The following is an 18,291-nucleotide window of genomic DNA, read 5'->3' as shown; positions in this document are numbered from 1 at the left end:
AATAAACTTGATCGGAACAAACGACGACAATCGTAGCCGGGGCGACGATCTCCAAAAAAAAGGAGATCGGGTGGGCGGGTGGTAATTATTCTGCGAAAACGGGGGCGTAAAGGAACGTTTGGGAACCTCTGGGAAGTTGATGGAACCCTTAGGAGGGTTTCCTTATTGGGTAATTTGTATGGTTGGAACGTGCTGGAGCCGAGCAGGCGGAATATCGAGCCGAGGACAAATTAATTCGGCGATCGGTGCCGGTATTGCCCGGCATGCGATTCCGAGGCGATCGAGGTCGAGCCGGCGCGCGGCACGGCGCGTTCGTGGTTCGTGGTTCTGGATTCGTGGTTCGTGGTTCGTGGTTCGTGGGTTCGTGGGTTCGGGGGTTCGGGGGGGCAGCGGCCGCGGCCAGGCCGCGCTCTTCGTCGAAGATATTTCGGCCGGGTGGGCCCGCCGGATTCCCGAGCTTCTTTCTCGGAGAGGGCCTCGAGGGGCCCGTGGTTCCCAGGAGGGTCAGAGGTCGCGGGGCCCTCCTCCTTCGCCTTATTCCTTCGACCCTCGAGCCCTCCTCTCCGCGCTCGGCTCGCCGCCGCTCGGCGCAACCACCGCTTCGTGGCTCTCCATGGCGTCCGCCCAATCCTTGCGAGTGCGAGAGAGCGCTCGACGCTTCTCCACCTCTTCCCCCTCCCCCGCCACGGATCTTATTTATTTATCAATAAGACAGCCGGAATTTCGCGGTTCGTTTGCCCGGGGTTGCTCCACTTTGTTGCAACTCGTTGCGATTCGTCGCGATTCGTCGCGATTCGGCGAGAAACGTTTCAAGGTGTTCGAACACGGACTCGGAATTTTCAGTGGACTTTTTAGCGCGACCTTTTATATCGTTCGATTCTTCGGGTTGTGAATTTTGTTCTAGCATATATTTTCGCACGATTTTGTCTTTCGCGTGGAAGTCAAACGAATTTTCTACGCGTTCTTTGCTTATTCGTCGAAACGACGCGCATACGTTTGATCGGTTTCAAGCGATTTCGATCGCGCGTCCGATGAAATCGAACGAATTTCCCGTAAATGTGAATCGATCTATCGTAATTAAGAAGCTATTATAAATCTTGTGTCCGCAGAATTTCGATAGTAGGGCATATAGCGCATTTATTACTGAGATTAGCAAATCAAATGCGCGCACGTACGCACAGAGAACACAATTAAGATATTAGAATAATTTAAGAAGTTGCTACGTTATCGTCGACTCGCCGGACTCGTTAAAAGGAGTTAAGACATTTCCGAGCAACTTATATTTCTAGCAATTAACCCCGAGAATTTTTGTTCGCATAAAAATCGGCGGGCCGCTCGTAAATTACAATATTTGGTAGGCGTCGTGCCGACGCGTTCTGCAAACCTGGTGCGAAAGATCGTGTGCAACGTTAACATTCGGCGGATCCGTTGGCTTTCTTTTTTGCGTTTCACGAGGTACAAGCAATAAAATCGACCGTGCTAATGACTCCCGCAAACGAATCGATCTATATTCCGTTCGCTGTGCGCAACTAGAACATGTTTTACCAGTTCGGCTCGTGTTTTATGGGTCTTAAATTACACGAGCGGCCCCGTTGTGACTTGTAATAATTATGTACTTGTATCAGCAGGTTGGTCCCGTTAAATAAGCACTATTACCGATAATTACGAAACAAAAAATCACGAATGGGTTGTTCCGCGCCATTCGATAAATTAAACAGCGGTTTTTCCGGTTCGGGTTTGTCGCTCGAAAATCTTTCCAATCTAATCGCTCGATATATTGAGACTTATGATCTCCGTCACTGAAAATAACGATCATAATAGTAATATTAATAATGATAATATTATTAATAGTAATATCAATAATATTAGTAATAATAATATCAGTAATATTAATAATAATAATATCAATAATATTAATAATAATAATATCAATAGTATTAATAATAATAATATCAGTAATATTAATAATAATAATAATACCAATAATATTAATAATAATAATATCAGTAATATTAATAATAGCGTTATTGTATTTATTTATTATTATTATATAGTAGCAGAATATCTTGCAAAGAAGTAGCATACCGAAAGGAAGCAGAGAAAAATGAGAAGAAATGATACGATAAAAAGAGAGATAGAAATAGTCGTCGGCTGAACTCTATGCGTTTCGAGCAAGAGAAGAAGAAATGAGCAGGTCGGAGTTATTTCAGAATCAATTTTCTCGAAAACGATCGAGAAAAGAGATAAGTTCGTTACACGATCCGGGAGATCCACGTTGAAATAATTATCAAGAGAAACGCAGAATCGATTCGCTCCGAAATGATTAAGAAAAGAGATAAGCTCGCCGGCACGACGTTAAACCTGTATCGCTTCGAAACGAGGAAAAGACTGTGCTTATTTCGACCGGCTGCTGCCGTTTCGATTAAAATGTCCGCTTCTCGATTAAGGCGATTCCACGACCGTTCTCCGCGAAAGAATTTTTTATAATCGCGACAACAACTTTTAAACAAAACCAAAAAAAAACATGTGGAATCGGTGATTTCGTCCGGCTCGTCAAATTCGCGATTATCGAGAGAAGAAGTCGCTCGATTCGCCGAAAATGTTCTCTTCCCGCAAAGTTTCGCTACAGCTACAGTAACGTCTCCCTAAACGACGCTCAGATTCTGCACAAAAATGGACAATTTGGGAAGAGGAGATACGATTGTTCGAGCCTTGCATAATCTTGACATAACCTTGACTGTAAAAGCGAACCGCAAGGCTCGAACAATCGTATCTCCTCTTTCCAAATTGTTCATTTTTTGTGGACGATTCGAGCGTCAATTAGAGGGACATTAATGTAATCAGGAAGAAAGCGAACGCTATACAAAACAAGATACTGTAATGATTCTCTAATTGACGCAAAAATGTCCACAAAAATGGACAATTTGGGAAGAGAAGATACGATTATTCGAGCCTTGCGGCGTACAATTGTATACTTGTTAACAATTCGTAACTATAAAAATGAACCGCAGTCGATCGAACAATCGTATCTCCTCTTCCCAAATTGTCCATTTTTCTGGACAATCTGAGCGTCGATTAGAGAGACATCGCATGTAGTCGAAATCGCGATCGAACTTGCGTTCGCGAAAGATCTCGCAAATTTCCCGGGCCCCGGGAAAGTCGCGAGAAGCGACCGGGGGGCGGTGGGGGGAGGAATGGAAAAGAACGGCGCGGGAAGGGCGGAAGAAAAGTAAAACGCGAAAGGGAAGGGCAGAGAAAGAAGAACCGGGGGGAGCCTCACCTCGGGGAATTTCGAAAGGGCATATATCCCTCCCCCGTTTTTGTGAATCGTGATACCCGGCAATTACGTGGCGCGGTCACGGTGATTGGCTGGGTCGTTTTCGCGGGAAGCATGGACCAATCGAAGCACCTGTATGCCTCCTCTTTCTCTCTCTTTCTCTCTTCTCCTAGAGTACTTGCTGGCAACGAGCACGCTGCCGCCTTTAGTCTAGTCGGAGAGCTGCACCTGTGAGTGAAACTGTAGTGCATCCACCGCCGCGCGATCCTCCGAAAACCGTGCCGACCGCCGACCGATCCGGCCGTCGAACAGCCGCGATTCACCGTGATTCACCGTTCGCGATCGATCGATCGATCGATCGATCCCCGTCGATCCGAAAACTTCCCTGGATCCTGGATCGCGCGGCAGCCACTCGCGCCCGGATCGAGCGGAATCCGGTAACGCGACGCCGACGTCGGCGATCGCCGCAGCAGTGATCACCGTAGATCGGAGTGTGTGCGTGAGTGTGTCGGTGACGACGAATCGCGGCGTGCTCTTGTTTCCGATGATCGAGTGCTCGACGTGATCGTGTATCGGTGGTGCGCACGCGCGCGGCGACGATCGATCTCGAGCGCGGCCGACGGACAGATATCCCCGGGTTTCATCTTCGATCGTGGAGAATCGTCGATCGCACGGTTAATACTCGGGGCCCGATCGGCGTGGCATCGCGTCCTGCGATCGGCAGCCGTGACGGGATTCTAAGGCGCGCGCGCGCACGCATACGCGCGCACGACAACGGGGTCCTACGAGCGCGCGCGCGCACGCGTACACACGCGCTCGATATATACATAGGTGCGCGCATAGATATATACGCGCGTACAAGGCCGAGGCAGCGTGTAGACACGCGGAAGCAGAGACATCGGACCGTGGCGAGATCTAATCGAGGAAATCATCGATGACTCTCGGGAGCCGGCGCGCCGGTTATGCTCGATAACCATAAATAAAGTGGAAATGTAAAGGAGCCGGGAGGCTCGGCCGGGGCCCCGATCGGCCAGCAAGAAACGATGACACGGGCCGCGGCATGGATCACCGTCGCTGGATCGTGACGATCCACGTCCACGGGTCCGTTCGGCGACTGTTAACGACCGGCCACGAGATAGATCCCGACGATAAGCTACCCCCGCCGATTTAGCCGCGTTATCGCGGCCGCGGTGTCCCCCATCCGTATTTCTCCTCCTCCTCTTCCTCCTCCTCCTCCTCCTCCCCCTCCTCCTCCTCCTCCCGATTCGTCGTTCCACACGCGCTGATTACCGGTTAAATGTTAATGAGTCGCCGTGGGATCCTCGGGCCTCGTCGATCCAAAGAACTGGAACAGGTAACGCGTGTCTTTTTCGTGTGCCGATTGAGACGTATGTATCTCGTCCGGCGAGATCGCCTACGGATCGTCTCTATTCCTCTCTCCATTCCTCTCTAGATTTCTCTCTTTTTCGCTCTATTCCATTCTCTCTATATTTCTCTCTTTTTCGCTCTATTCCATTCTCTCTATATTTCTCTCTTTTTCAGTCTATTCCGCTCTATATTTCTCTCTCTATTTCTCTTTCTATTCCTCTCTATATTCCTCTCTATATTTCCCTCTTTTTAGCTCTATTCCCCTCTCTCTATTCCGCTCTATATTTCTCTCTTTTTCGCTCTATTCCGCTCTATATTTTTCTCTCTTTTTCACTCTATTCCCTTCTCTCTATTCCTCCCTATATTTCTCTCTTTTTCGCTCCATTCCTCTCTATATTTCTCTCTCTATTTTTCTCTCTACCCCTCTTTATATTGCTCTCTATAATTCTCTTTTTCGCTCTATTCCTTTCTATATTTCCCTCTTTTCCGCTCTATTCCCTTCTCTCTATTCAACTCTATATTTCTCTCTCTATTTCTCTCTCTATTCCTCTCTATATTGCTCTCTATATTTCTCTCCTTTTTGCTCTATTCCTCTCTATATTTCTCTTTTTCGCTCTATTCCTCTCTATATTTATCTCTCTATTTTTCTCTCTATTTCTCTCTATATTGCTTTCTATATTTCTCATTTTTTTCGCTCCATTCCTCTCTATATTTCTCTCCCTATTTCTCTCTCTATTTCTCTCTTTTTCCCTCTATTCTTCTCTCCATTTCTTCTCTCTCTCTCTCTTTCTCTCTCTATTCTTCTCTCCATTTCTCTCTTTCTCTTTCTACCCCTCTGTCTCTTTCTCTCTTTCTCTCTCTCTCTCTCTCTCTCTCTCTCTCTCTCTCTCTCTCTCTCTATTTCTCTCTGTCTCTCCCGTCCACTCCGCCGAGATAAGAAACGATTTTCCATCCGGCCGATCCCCTCGGATATTTATCATCGTCCGCGACCGGATCGCGAGCGCAATTAGAATTCTTTGCGGCGCCGGCCGAATTCCGGAAGTATCAATCATCGGCAAGAGCTTTCTGACGGGAAAGCGCTCGGCTCGGCTCCGCGGGCTCTCCCTGCTCTTTGTTCTTGCGAGCCGTGACACGATTTTTAGTTGTCTCTCTCTGCGGACGCAATGTACGAACGATGATTTATGGGACGGTCTGCTAATTGATAGGTCTTGTCTAGCTCTCCGAGATTAATTCGTGTGCGCGCGAGCGCGCGCCTCTGTGTGCGTGTGTTTATGCGTGTGTTTGTGTGTCTGTGCTCGACGTTTGTTTTTCGTGGATATCGTGATTGCTGCGGCTGTCCTACCTGTTCCGAGTACGTGGGATTTTCTATTGTTTGTTCTTCCTTTTTCTAATGTTGGTTTCGACGTTGTTGGTTTCCAGAGAATTTATGTCGAATTTATATCGAATTTATTGTACGAATTTATGACGATGTAAAATTCTGCAATACGCAACTGCAGATGTTCGGAAATCGGTCGAACAGAGTCAGTTTCTCGCGACAACTTCGAGAGTACAGTAATATCTCTCTAATTGACGCTCAGATTGTCCACAGAAATGGACAAATTTGAGAAGAGGAGATACGATTGTTCGAGCCTTAGGGTTTGCTTTTATAGTTACGAATTGTCAACAATTATAATAACGAGCTCTCAGGCTCGAATAATCGTATCTCCTCCTCCAAAATTGTCCATTTCTGTGCATAACCTGAGCGTCAGTTAGGGAGACATTACTGTATATTCGTTTAACGTAGAACGAAACACGAAGAACTCGAGAGAAGAACTCTTTTGCATACCGATCCGGAACGCCTCCATGTTCCGCCGAGCCATAAACTATCATCCACGCCGATTTGTCACGGACATCGTGAACTCAAACTTGGCTGTCGTTTCGCGAGCCGTCCGGCCGCCATGTTGGCCGTGTGCACGTGCATTCGCGGAGCACGTGCGTCACACGTGGCTTCCGGGCATTCCGCGGTTGGACCGGTACAATAATCCGCGTTCTTCGCTCTTCTTATTCTTCATCGAACTTATGATCGAAGATTTGCTTATCTATTAGATCCGTCTGTCCTCCGTTTCATCCGACAAACGAAGAAAGACGAGGCCGCGTTGATCGCGAGCGGACAGTGAAATTTGCGAAGCGAAAATCTGCCCGTCTTAAAAATTGTTTCCTCTTCGAATTACGGTGCGTCTCGTTTGTTTCACGAACACGTCAAACTTGCAGCGTAATTGCTATCAGCAGACAGGAGCCAAATAGAGAATCAGATCCGCATCCACCGCGTCCGCTGCATCCGATGCATCCGCTTCATCTGTTGCATCCGTTGCGTCCGCGCATCTTCGTCGTACATTAAACGCGCTCGAATCGTATTAACACTTTTACTGCCGCCACTTTGTCGTCGCCTGTCTTAAAATTACGATCGAGGTTTTACGACGAGATATAAAATCGACGATCAAGATTTTCTATTTCACGCGCAGAGAGCGAAATAAATCTTGTTCACGCGCGGTCGTTCGAACGTATGCGACGGCATATAGTTCTTCCGTCGACGAATTCCTTTCGGATTTAACGGAGAACGCTGGATTCACGGGCTAATTAGAAATTCGTCGGAGAAATTCGTCGCTCGATCTCGAACGAAAAGATTCGACGCCGCGATTCGATAAGATACGCGCGGCGTTCCAGATCGGCCGAAAGATAACGAAACGATGGAAAGGGCAAGTCGCGCGAACCTGTGCACCGAACTTTCCCCCGTTTCACGGACTATAGCGACTATAGCGATAAGTGTGCGAACAGAGCTCGCCGCTAGTTATTAATAAAGCACCGGGGAACGCGTTCTCGCCGCGCACGGATCCCGTGAGATACGGCCGACGGAAATAAGCGGGTACGATAGCACAATGCGATGGAGCTTTGGGGAATATTTTATTGCAGCTCACGCGAGAACCGACGTAATTCACACTTTGACCGTCGAACCGATAAATTTCCTGTTCGTGATCTCCGCCACGGTCGCTTCTCCTCTCTCTTTCTCTCATCTCTCTCTCTCTCTCTCTCTCTCGCTCTTTCTTTCTCTTTCTTCGCGCTCTTCCCGTGGGACCCCATGGCATTCCACGAAGAAACGAGTAAACGAGTAAATTTGTAGGTAGAATCGGCGCCTCTTCCACCCGATCGAATCCCATAAGTCACGTCCCGAGTACAGTGTTTAACCTGCGAGCTTATCTCCGATCATTATCCTCGTTCGAACCGTTGTGCATCGACCTTAAATGTTCCGCGGCCCTCCATGGAAATCCGCGGATGCGTGCCCGGGGATCTCGAGATCTTTCCACGATCCCTTAACGAATCCCTTCACGTTTACATTTTATCCGCGTTTGCTCCCTTCGGGTCCGCGATCTCTCCATCCTTCGCGCACGCTGCTTTCAGCGATCTTTACGATCGCTGCTTTCATAGATCTTTGCAGTCGCTGCTTTCAGCGATCTTTGCAGTCGCTGCTTTTAGCGATCTTTGCGTTGGGTGTTTTCTGCAATCTTTGCGTTGGGTGCTTTCAGCGATCTTTGCAGTCGCTGCTTTCAGATATCTTTGCAGTCGCTGCTTTCAGCAATCTTTGCATTCGCTGCTTTCAGAGATCTTTGCAGTCGCTGCTTTCAGCGATCTTTGCGTTTGCTGCTTTCAGCGATCTTTGCGTTGGGTACTTTCAGCGATCTTTACAGTCGCTACTTTTAGCGATCTTTGCGTTGGGTGTTTTCTGCAATCTTTGCGTTGGCTGCTTTCAGAGATCTTTGCAGTCGCTGCTTTCAGCGATCTTTGCAGTCGCTGCTTTCAGCAATCTTTGCGTTGGCTGCTTTTAGCAATCTTTGCGTTGGCTGCTTTCCAGTAACCTTTGCATTCACTGCTTTCCAGCAACCTTTGCATTCGCTGCTTTCAGCGGTCTTTGCATTCGCGTCCAAAGTTCAGACTTCTCTAATTCAACGTACAGAGACATTAAAAAAAGAACCGTGATTTGAAAATATTCTACTATTCCATACCAAATAATATTATCTGCGACACTATTATTATTGTATTTATTGCAATAGTGGCATCAATCTATCAAAAACCAGGTTATCATTCATAGTATCTTACGAAGTGTGGACAATGATGAATTCAATATATACGTTGGTACAAAATTTAATAAAAATAATACTCCATCGTTTTCGAAAACCAAATTATTATCGAGTAAAATAAACCTTTACTAACGCTCGTTCTTCAAACATATCTCGGTATCGAATTAGAGCAGCGGTTTATCGAGTCGTCGCAAAAGTAACGAAAAGAACAAAAAACTGAAATTCCTTTCGCAACAACCCCGATGCAACAATTCTCACGGAACAAAAGAAAGATTCCCGCAGTTCGAGCCGCGATACTTATTACAACGTAATCCCGCGCAGGAGAATTCGATCGATCGTTTCGCAAGGAAGAAAAAAAGAAAAGAAAGATCCGCATAATTCCGATCGTTCGAAAATAAAAACTCACGTCGGGTCCGTTGATTTCGACCGGCGTCGTGGATTTAGCGTTAAAAGACGGCCCGATACGGCTCGCAACGTTTCAATAAACTGGATCAGCCCGACGGAATCCCGCTAAAGAGGCGGATGATCGTGTGCGAACGGTACCGAAAGTCGTTCGACGACACGGCCGAGTAATTTTCTAGATCGCCGGGCAATCGGAGGACATTTAATTCATGCGATTGCCGGAGCAGGGGGGCCCCGTTCCGCCGCGCCGAGCCGCGCCAAGAATCCGGGGCCCGGAGGCCCCGTAAGACGATTTAGTCCTCGCCGATCCGTTCTGAAACCAGCTTCGGAATTAATAACCGAGCCGATCGGCCGGGATCCGGTCCCTGATCCCGCGTTACTTAGTCGGGAAATCCGAGGTCCGTAACAGGAGACGCGTACAGGATTATATGCTCGCCGCGCTGCTGCTGCTGCCGCTTCTGCCGCGGTCGAGGCGAGGCGAGGCGAGGCGAGGCGAGGCGAACGGCAAAAAGTGGTAGCGGCCAGTTTTGTCAGCCACGCTTCGATTGGCGAGTCGACGTTAAACAGCCGCCGGGGAGATGAACGATAGTGACAATTCTAATTAAGCGGCCGACCGATTGAGAGAGTCCGTGGGCCTTATTAATTGCTGCCGGGGCCCGGCGGCACGCGCCACCGTCTTCTCTCCGCCACCTCGTCCCTCGTCATTTTACCAGCCGGGGCGGCTTTGATCGACGACCGATTGCGATACCGATACTCTCTAGTCCCGCGGGATTAACGCCGAACCGCCTCGACAGCCTGATAGCACCCTCGAGAGATAAGGCTGTGCTCGTCCTCCGCGGAACCTCAACCCTTCGCCCGATAATCGTGTCCGCGCGCTTCCTCCTCGAGTAAAACGAACAGTTCCTGCCCGTATCAATTACCAGAAGCCGGCGATTAGTCTCGATATACAGCTGTTTCAAATGTATCCAGAATCGAGAACGGGTTAACATTGTTGCGCGACGTGGATGATAGTCGTTTATAGAATACGCCGCTTCGCGAGAAGCGCGGCGGATTCGAATGCACCGGTGATCCATCTAAAAATAACCGCGCTAGGCATTTTCTTTCTCGGGTGCGTTCGCGCAAGGGAAGGCATTTTCTGTGCAAATCGACGCGCTAAGCCTGGCGTACGCTGAAAACGATTCGCGCACAATGCACCGCGCAAAAGTGTTCGCACCGCCTTTTGAAACGCGGTCGTTTCTCTCGAACTCGACCGAACGACTCGAAGCCTTTCTTTTTTAACACTGAACCTACCACGGTCAAAATGTGTGACCGATTTTTTTATTTTAAGGTACTACGAACTTTGGAGATTTGTTCGTGAAAGATGATTGAGTAAATTATATTATTGAAAGAAGTCTCGTAATTCAAACTTTATCAAATCCAAATGAATTCTATCTTTTCACTCTTATGAGTCGATGCATGCTAATCATCGTTACAAGTCGGTTGGTTTAGTGTTAAATGTTCGAGGAACTAGTCTGTTAGACAAAAATAAAAGTCTCTGGTTTTTTTTTAACTTTTTATCCGAGACTACAACGAACATCTGAAGAACGCATTTTTTATGCATCTTGATAACTTGCATGCGTGCTTGTGTAATTTCATTCATATTTTATACGAAAAAAGTTATTGCATTTTAAAAGGTTGCGCTATAAAAATTATTTCTCGAAAATCATTTCTTACGAGAGAGTTTTCACAATGAAATTTTCATGATAAGAGTGTTAATATTCTTTTTTTCTGGTGACAAATTTATGATCGAATATAGAGACTCGTAGCCAACAAAAGAAATGATTTTATTCATTATTTTTCACCGATTATTACTTTTCACTAGCTATTATTTTTTACTTATTATTTTCTCACCGATTATCATTTGTTTATCGAAAGAAAGACGCGTCCACGTGTAGAACAGATCTCCTCGAAACAGGTTCGTGCGGCGACCGCGACGTCGACGATTTGCTTGAACGAAGATCGCATGATTTCAGGGGACCTGAAGAGGCGACACTCCTGGAGCAGCGAGGTCGAGCCTCATCCGGCGGAAACGGAAACGGAAGCGGAAACGGAAGCTGTAGCGACACCGGGCGTCGATCCCGCCGAGTCCTCCTCCTCGGACGAAGAGGACAGAGTCTCGTACAAGGTAAAAAGCTTGGTCTCGATCGAAAATCCCGGTTGCTCCGTAAAGTAGGCGCGCGACAACCGGAAAGGCGTATAACATACGTATACATATATACGTATATACTTATACAGAGTATCCCAAAAATGTCTCGCAATCCAAAAGTGGCGGGTTCCTCGGGTCATTCCAAGCAATTTTTTTCTTTACAAAAATTTTCTCCGAGGCACCGTTAACGAGTTATTAACGAAAAACAGTGACCAATGAGAGGCGAGCTCGGCTGGCGCGAGGCGACCGAGCCATTGAGCGGAACCGGGCTTCGCGCGCTGGTTGGCTGGGCCGCCTCGCGTCAGCCGTACTCGATTCTTATTGGTCACTGTTTTTCGTTGATAACTCGTTAACGGTGCCTCGGAGAACATTTTTGTAAAGGAAGAAGCTGCTTCAAATGATCCGAGGAACCCGCCATTTCCGGATTGCGAGACATTTTTGGGACACCCTGTATATATACTTGGGAAGCTGGGTCCTCGGCAGCAAAGGAACGGTTCAATCGCCGAGGCTGCGGCCAGGCCCGGGAAACAATGTCGCCCTATTGTTCGACGAGATCACGACTTGCCGCGCGGTCCCCGTTTCCATCGTAATTAAGTGGGCCCGCGGGCCCGCGCAGGTACACCGCTCGCTCGAAATGGAATTACAGCCGCGAGCTGCTTCCTCTCTCGCGGCGAATCAGTCGATTGAAACGGGAACACCGGTAATTAGCATTTATATGGATCGAAACGTGGATCGAATTAGCGATCTTTCGTGAGCCGGATTTAATTATCGCGGCGTGGCCCGGCCGGGACCACGGCCCCGTGGCAATTGATACGCCTGTGCGGCCGGTAATAAATTAGCCGCGAGCTGATTTTTCTCTTTCGAGATTTTTCTGATCGGCGGACCGTTCCGCGGGAATATGTATCTCGTGCGTTGATCCGCGGATCCGGAACGTCGTCGGATGGGTTTTGTTTCCGCGGGCAACGATTCGCGGCGAGCAATGAGTCTCGAATTTCAACGATAGATTTACGGAGCGTTGGGATCGACTGTTTTATTCATTGGTTCGGGAAAGTAACGTGTGAGACATTTGTTCCGATTTTTTAACCGGTGTTATTTCTGTAATTATACATATACATATAATGTAATTATATATAGATAATTACATTAATTATTATAATAATATATATATATTATAATATATATAATATATATATTATATAGATAGATATAGATATATTATATTATATATTATAATATTAAATATTTATATAATATATAATTATTATAATATATTATATATTATTATAATTATATTATATATATATTATACTAATATATATTATTATTATTATATTATACATATTATATTATATATGTAATTATACATATAGAGAGAGATATATTGAATAAATAACTCGCAAGATAATACAACAATCACAAATTCGTAATAATATAATTTCAATGAAAAGTTCAAATTCAGATTAAAAAAGTTAAAAGACGAGACTTTTCTACTTTGCTTTTTGGAATTCCAAATGGATAAAATTCATAGCAAAATTTAGAAAATATAATTCAACCACTGTAAAGTAAACTAAACCCTTTAACGTCAAAGAAAAAAAAATTCAATTCATCTCGTCCAATTTCAAAGAAATCATCGTCTCTTAAAAAATGTTCGAGTACATTTTTCCAGTGGTTCTATCGAATGAACCAACGAGGACCGTATAAATAAGCCATAAGTACGAACCTAGACAGTTTAGACCGGCTACATTCGATATCCTTAATTCTCGAGCGAAGCGTTGGCGTTCTTTTTAACGTTCTACTGGATCCCGCCGCGCCGGGCCCAAAGGCGTTCTCGCAGGGCCCGCAACAGCCAGAGACGGTTGCGAGCCCTGTGGTTAAAGGAGCGGGATTGGGTTCGGGAGACCGCTCGAAGGGATGCATTGTCTCCCTGGAGGCTTCCCGCGCCACGATTTCTGCAGTTGTAGTTGTCGTTAAAACAGGCCGCGCGCTCGGGTTTTACGGTCTCCGTTGTCTGGCTGGCAGTAGTAAAAGGAAATGCACCGTTGCACCGCGGCCGTTACGCATGGACCGTCTCGCGCAATGATCCCCCCGTACATATAAAATGTAATTTTGGTTAAACGGCGCAGCGCAGCGCTGTTCGCCGCTCCGTTGCACCGTGGACCGCTCCTCGCCGCTCAGGTTCCCACAATTTTCATGGGAAAACTGCGCGCCCCGCGAGAGACGCGGCTCTGCTTTTTGCCTCGAAATCCCTCGGGACTCCTTTCTTTTTTTTCCTTCGACGTCCGATCCTAATGCTCGCTTCTGTCCTCGCCGCTATACCGGTAATTAACACCCAATGCTAATTTATAACCTTCGACGTTTAACGCTAAACCTACTGTGGTCGAAGTAAGTTTTTTATTTTCTTCATTTTGCTATTTTGCTATCTTTTTATTTTTTTATTTTCTTATTTTCTCAGTTTCTTATTTCGGAATTCTACAATGTTTAGAGACGAAAGATATAATAATCGTAACTCCTCTACACGGATTGTCGATTTTCGTTTCCAAGTTGAAGGTCGATTAGGGAGAATTTACTGTACAGTGATGTCTCTCTAATTGACGCTCAGGTTGTCCACAAAAATGGACAATTTCGGAACAGTAGATGCGATTTTTATTCGAGCCTCGCGGTTCGTTTTTATAGTTACGAATCGTCAACGACTATAAAAACGAGAAGTAAAGCACGAATAATCGTGTCTCTTCTTCCCGAATCGTCCATTTTTCTGCAGAATCTGTGCGTCAGTTAGGGAGACATTACTGTACAGTTATCAATATTACTGTATAGACGCTCAGATTGTCCACAAAAATGGAAAATTTGGGAAGCGGAGATACGATTATTCGAACCTTGAATCTCGTTCTTAATAATTCTTGACAATTCGTAACTATAAAAACAAAGCCGCAAAGCTCGAATAATCGTGACTCCTCTTCCCAAATCGTCCATTTTTCTGGAGAATCTATGCGTCAGTTAGGGAAACATTACTGTACAGTTATCAGTATTACTGTACAGACGCTCAGATTGTCCACAAAAATGGACAATTTGGGGATCGGAGATACGATTATTCGAGCCTTGAATCTCGTTCTTATAATTCTTGACAATTCGTAACTAGAAAAACAAAGCCGCAAGGCTCGAATAATCGTGACTCCTCTTCCCAAATCGTCCATTTCTCTGCAGAATCTGTGCATCAATTAGGAAGACATTACTGCACAGTTATCAGTATTACTGTACAGACGCTCAGATTGTCCACAAAAATGGAAAATTTGGGAAGCGGAGATACGATTATTCGAGCCTTGAATCTCGTTCTTAATAATTCTTGACAATTCGTAACTATAAAAACAAAGCCGCAAGGCTCGAACAATCGTATCTCCTCTTCCCGAAACGTCCATTTTTCTGCACAATCTGTGCATCAATTAGGGAGACATTACTGTATTCGCGATTGGTACAAACACATCTTTTCCATGAACGACGCGGACAGATTCGCGCCTCGGCAAGGGTTGCGAGGCGAGGGAAGGTTTGCATAATGTTCGCCGAAGTTCCAAAGAGGAGAAGATCGTTTGGAAACGAGTAGCTCTGAGAAAAGAAGGATCGGGCGAGAGAGAGAGAGAGAGAGAGAGAGAGAGAGAGAGTCGTGCGACTGGAACGGAACGGGCTGTGAAACGAAACGGAACGGAACGAAATGAAACGAAACGAAACGAAGCGGCGGTGTTTCTTGTGCGTGCCGCGGGTTGCACGTCAGCGTCCGCGCGAAGGCTTCGCGGGATCCTACGAAAATTATAGTTAGATACACGAGCTGCTCGTGAATTCAAGCAGATGCCTAAGAAATTGCGTTTCTTTGAACGGGCCTGACTTATTAACGACGGCGGGCCCGGCGTTCTCTCGCGTCCTGCCAGCCGGCAGCGTCTTCTCGGCGCGGCTCGGCGCGGCGCAAGGACGAGAGAGGCCTCTCTTCAAGGTCTTCGACTCCCGCGGAATGCGAAATTATCCTGTGTCAAACATGAGTTACGGCATCGATATCTCCTGCGCTTTCAACGAAACTTCGCCACCCGGCCGATGGGAGAAAATTTCTGCCCCGTTGCTCGCTCCTCCTCGTCATCCCCTAACCTCCGCTGCTCTCGAACGCCTCCTCCCTCGTCCCCCGGGACGCGTTCCGAGAACGCTGTAACATTCCCGAACGCAAGAAATCCTTCTCTCTCTCTCTCTCTGCCCGGAATTTTCTGCATCGTTCGCGCAAGCATTGTTTCCCCGTAAGAACGATTGGCATACCCGATCCTATAATTATTCCGGCCAAAGAAGCGCTGCCTCGATCCGTGCGAGTAAATTAGCTTCCACGGGAGGATGCGCGCGAGAAGCGAATGATCATCTTCTTGCTTTCAAGGTTATTGGAATTCTCCGGCTGATGAAGTAAATTCCTATCCCGTACCAGCTGTTTCGTACGCGCGGTTTCTATCTTTATTAATGGCTCCGGTACGCGAGTAATACCTATTAACCTATATACCTTTTTTTCCCCGCGCGGGATCTATATTCGCAAAAACCGGTGTGATAGATGAAACAGGGGGCCCTCTGTTAATTCGAGGAGCAGAGATGGAATAGACGGATCGCGTGGATCGCAGAGAGAAAGAGAGAGAAAGAGAAAGAGAGAGAGAAAAAGAGAGAAAGAGAAAGAAAGAGAGAGAGAAAGAAAGAAAGAGAGAGAGAAAGAGAGAAAGAGAGAGAGAAAGAGAGAAAGAGAGAGAGAAAGAGAGAAAGAGAGAGAGGAAGAGAGAAAGAGATAGAGAAAGGGGGGGGAGAGAGAGAGTCGTCGAACCAAAAAAAAAACGAATAGTTGCCGAATCCGTTGCCGAAGAGCCTAGGATCTCGAGCCGCCGTTTGATTAAGTCTCAATTAAGCAAATTTAACGACAGTTCAACGAACGTTCCGCTATTCTATTCGGCCGAGAATGAAATGTCTTTCAATCTCGCTAAAAATCGTCGCTCCAACGTGTCCGAGCTCGATGAAAAATCATCGATCAAACTCGCGCCCGGCAGCCGCGGGAACGACGCGACGCGCGGCGATTCTATCCTTCTTCCCGGACACTTCGTTGAAGAGCGACGTCGCGAGGCCCCCGCGAAGCGAAAAAAAGCGTGAAGATACGCGCAGGAATCTTCGCGGGGACGGGATGCGGGGCGAGGCGCGGCGTTATATTCCCGAAGGAAGCCGCCCCGAAAAATTCCGATCCAAATAAAGACGCGGAGCGCCACGCGGTTTCTCGCGGTTTTTGCCGGTTGTCCTTCGGCCAGGACCCTCTCTTTACGAGGCACGTCGTTCCAGGAGGAGAGAGAGCCGCTTCCACGGCTTCTGCCGGAAACCCGGCCGCGTCCGAGTGCCGGCCGAGTGCCGAGGAGAGGGGCCCGGCGCAGGGCCCGACATAAACGGCGAACCTTGCCCGCGCTCGTTACACGGCCTGAAAATATCGGCATCGGCGCGGCGTCGCCGCGTTCCGCCGCGCGATTTTCTACGGCCACGATCCTCTTCTTCTTCGCGCGCGCGCGAGCTCGCGGCATCTCGCAGCTTCCGAGAAAATCGACGGACTACTCGCGCCTTCGAACCCCCTTCCACCTCTTGACCAGACTTCCATCCATTCGAGACGCGCGACCAGCTCTCCCTTTGTCCAGGGGAATGTCTTAAATGCCGTTCGAAGACGAGAGGACCTTTTTTGTATCGACGAGTCCAGCATCCGCGATCGCGGGGGACTGTGGAGACGGCCGAGGGGGCGTGGCCTCGTTGCTCCAGGTTTCCGAACGGTCGAATCGATTCGCCTTCGGAGGCGGTCTATGTTATTGTTCGACCTGGAATCGATCACTGTCTCTTGGGAATCTAACTCCCGAGTATCGAAACCCCTTAGATCCACTAAGGATATTAATTTAAAAGCAATTACTGGCAGAAACATTTTTATAGAATCAGCAATTGTAATAGAAAATAATCCAGAAGCCAGCCATTTTGTCCGGTTTGGCGATGCTAACGTTAAAGGTACTAAAAAGTACATCTTCTCAGAGCATTAAATAAATCTGGAAGCGCGGCGCGGAGCTCAGAAATAACTTGCGATTGTTATTGTTAATTTAGAAGCAGCCAACAATTGTCCCCTGGCTTCCAAAACTCTGCAAATTGCACGCAGATTCGTCGATACCGAGCGACTCGCGTCGCAGGAAGATATAGAAAGCGATTTTGCTTCTTCTGCGCGGAGCGGGCGTGGCCAGCTCCGGGTGGGCGTGGCCGCGTCGCTCTCGGTTTCTACGGAGCGAGCGCCGGATGCCCCGCAGTACGATCTACGCACGGCTGAGAGCCACTATCGGTGGAATCGGGAGCAAAGCACGGCGCAGAACGCAGTCCGCTCTGTTTTCTCGGAACCGAATCCCTTCTGTGGGAGGCGATCGATGGGCGATCGATCGATCTATCGGCCGATCGTCGCGCGGACTGCGGTTTTAAGGGTTCGCCGGTCGCGTTTTTTGCCAGCCGACAGGAAACCGTGCATTTCAGACGATGGTAATGGTTCTTTGCGGTGGCCGGCGCGCGGGATACGTGTCCCATTCGCTCCTTTTTGCGGAGCTTTCGCAGCTTCTCGGGATCGCCTAACGAGATGTTAAGAGGGTCCAATCCGGGACGTGACGGGGGACCTTTCCTCCGGGATCTCCCGGTTCTGCGAGACACCGTGGAAACCCGTGGAAGGACGGATAAAAATACAGGAACGTTTGATTCGTGATTTAACGGCCGGCAAAATCCGCCGCGACGGCGAGAACGAGCGACGGCGCGCCGCGCGGGTCTTCTCTCTCCCGACAGAAATATGACGTAATAAAGGTAGTCGGTCGCGATCGTCGGTTAGAAAACGAGGAGGGGGAGGGGGCGAGGGGCCCGTCTCGCGACAGTCGGCCCCGGAATTACACGTG

General features: G+C 47.8%; 1 protein-coding gene across 3 annotated transcripts in view; it reads left to right on the top strand.

The window, feature by feature from the left end:
* LOC117218107 (uncharacterized) overlaps positions 1–18,291 on the top strand; it is a 135,218-nt gene that overhangs the window by 102,824 nt on the left and 14,103 nt on the right. For all 3 annotated transcript variants that reach the window (XM_076526424.1, XM_033466199.2, XM_076526428.1), the window contains one exon: positions 11,172–11,323. In XM_076526424.1, coding sequence (XP_076382539.1) covers positions 11,172–11,323 — 152 coding nt within the window. The remainder of the gene's footprint in view (positions 1–11,171; positions 11,324–18,291) is intronic.

Source organism: Megalopta genalis, chromosome 1 (genome assembly GCF_051020955.1).
Source record: "Megalopta genalis isolate 19385.01 chromosome 1, iyMegGena1_principal, whole genome shotgun sequence".
Classification (NCBI taxonomy): domain Eukaryota; kingdom Metazoa; phylum Arthropoda; class Insecta; order Hymenoptera; family Halictidae; genus Megalopta; species Megalopta genalis.
The sequence above is the reverse complement of the archived record's forward strand: the minus strand, read 5'-3'. Positions and strand labels throughout refer to the sequence as shown.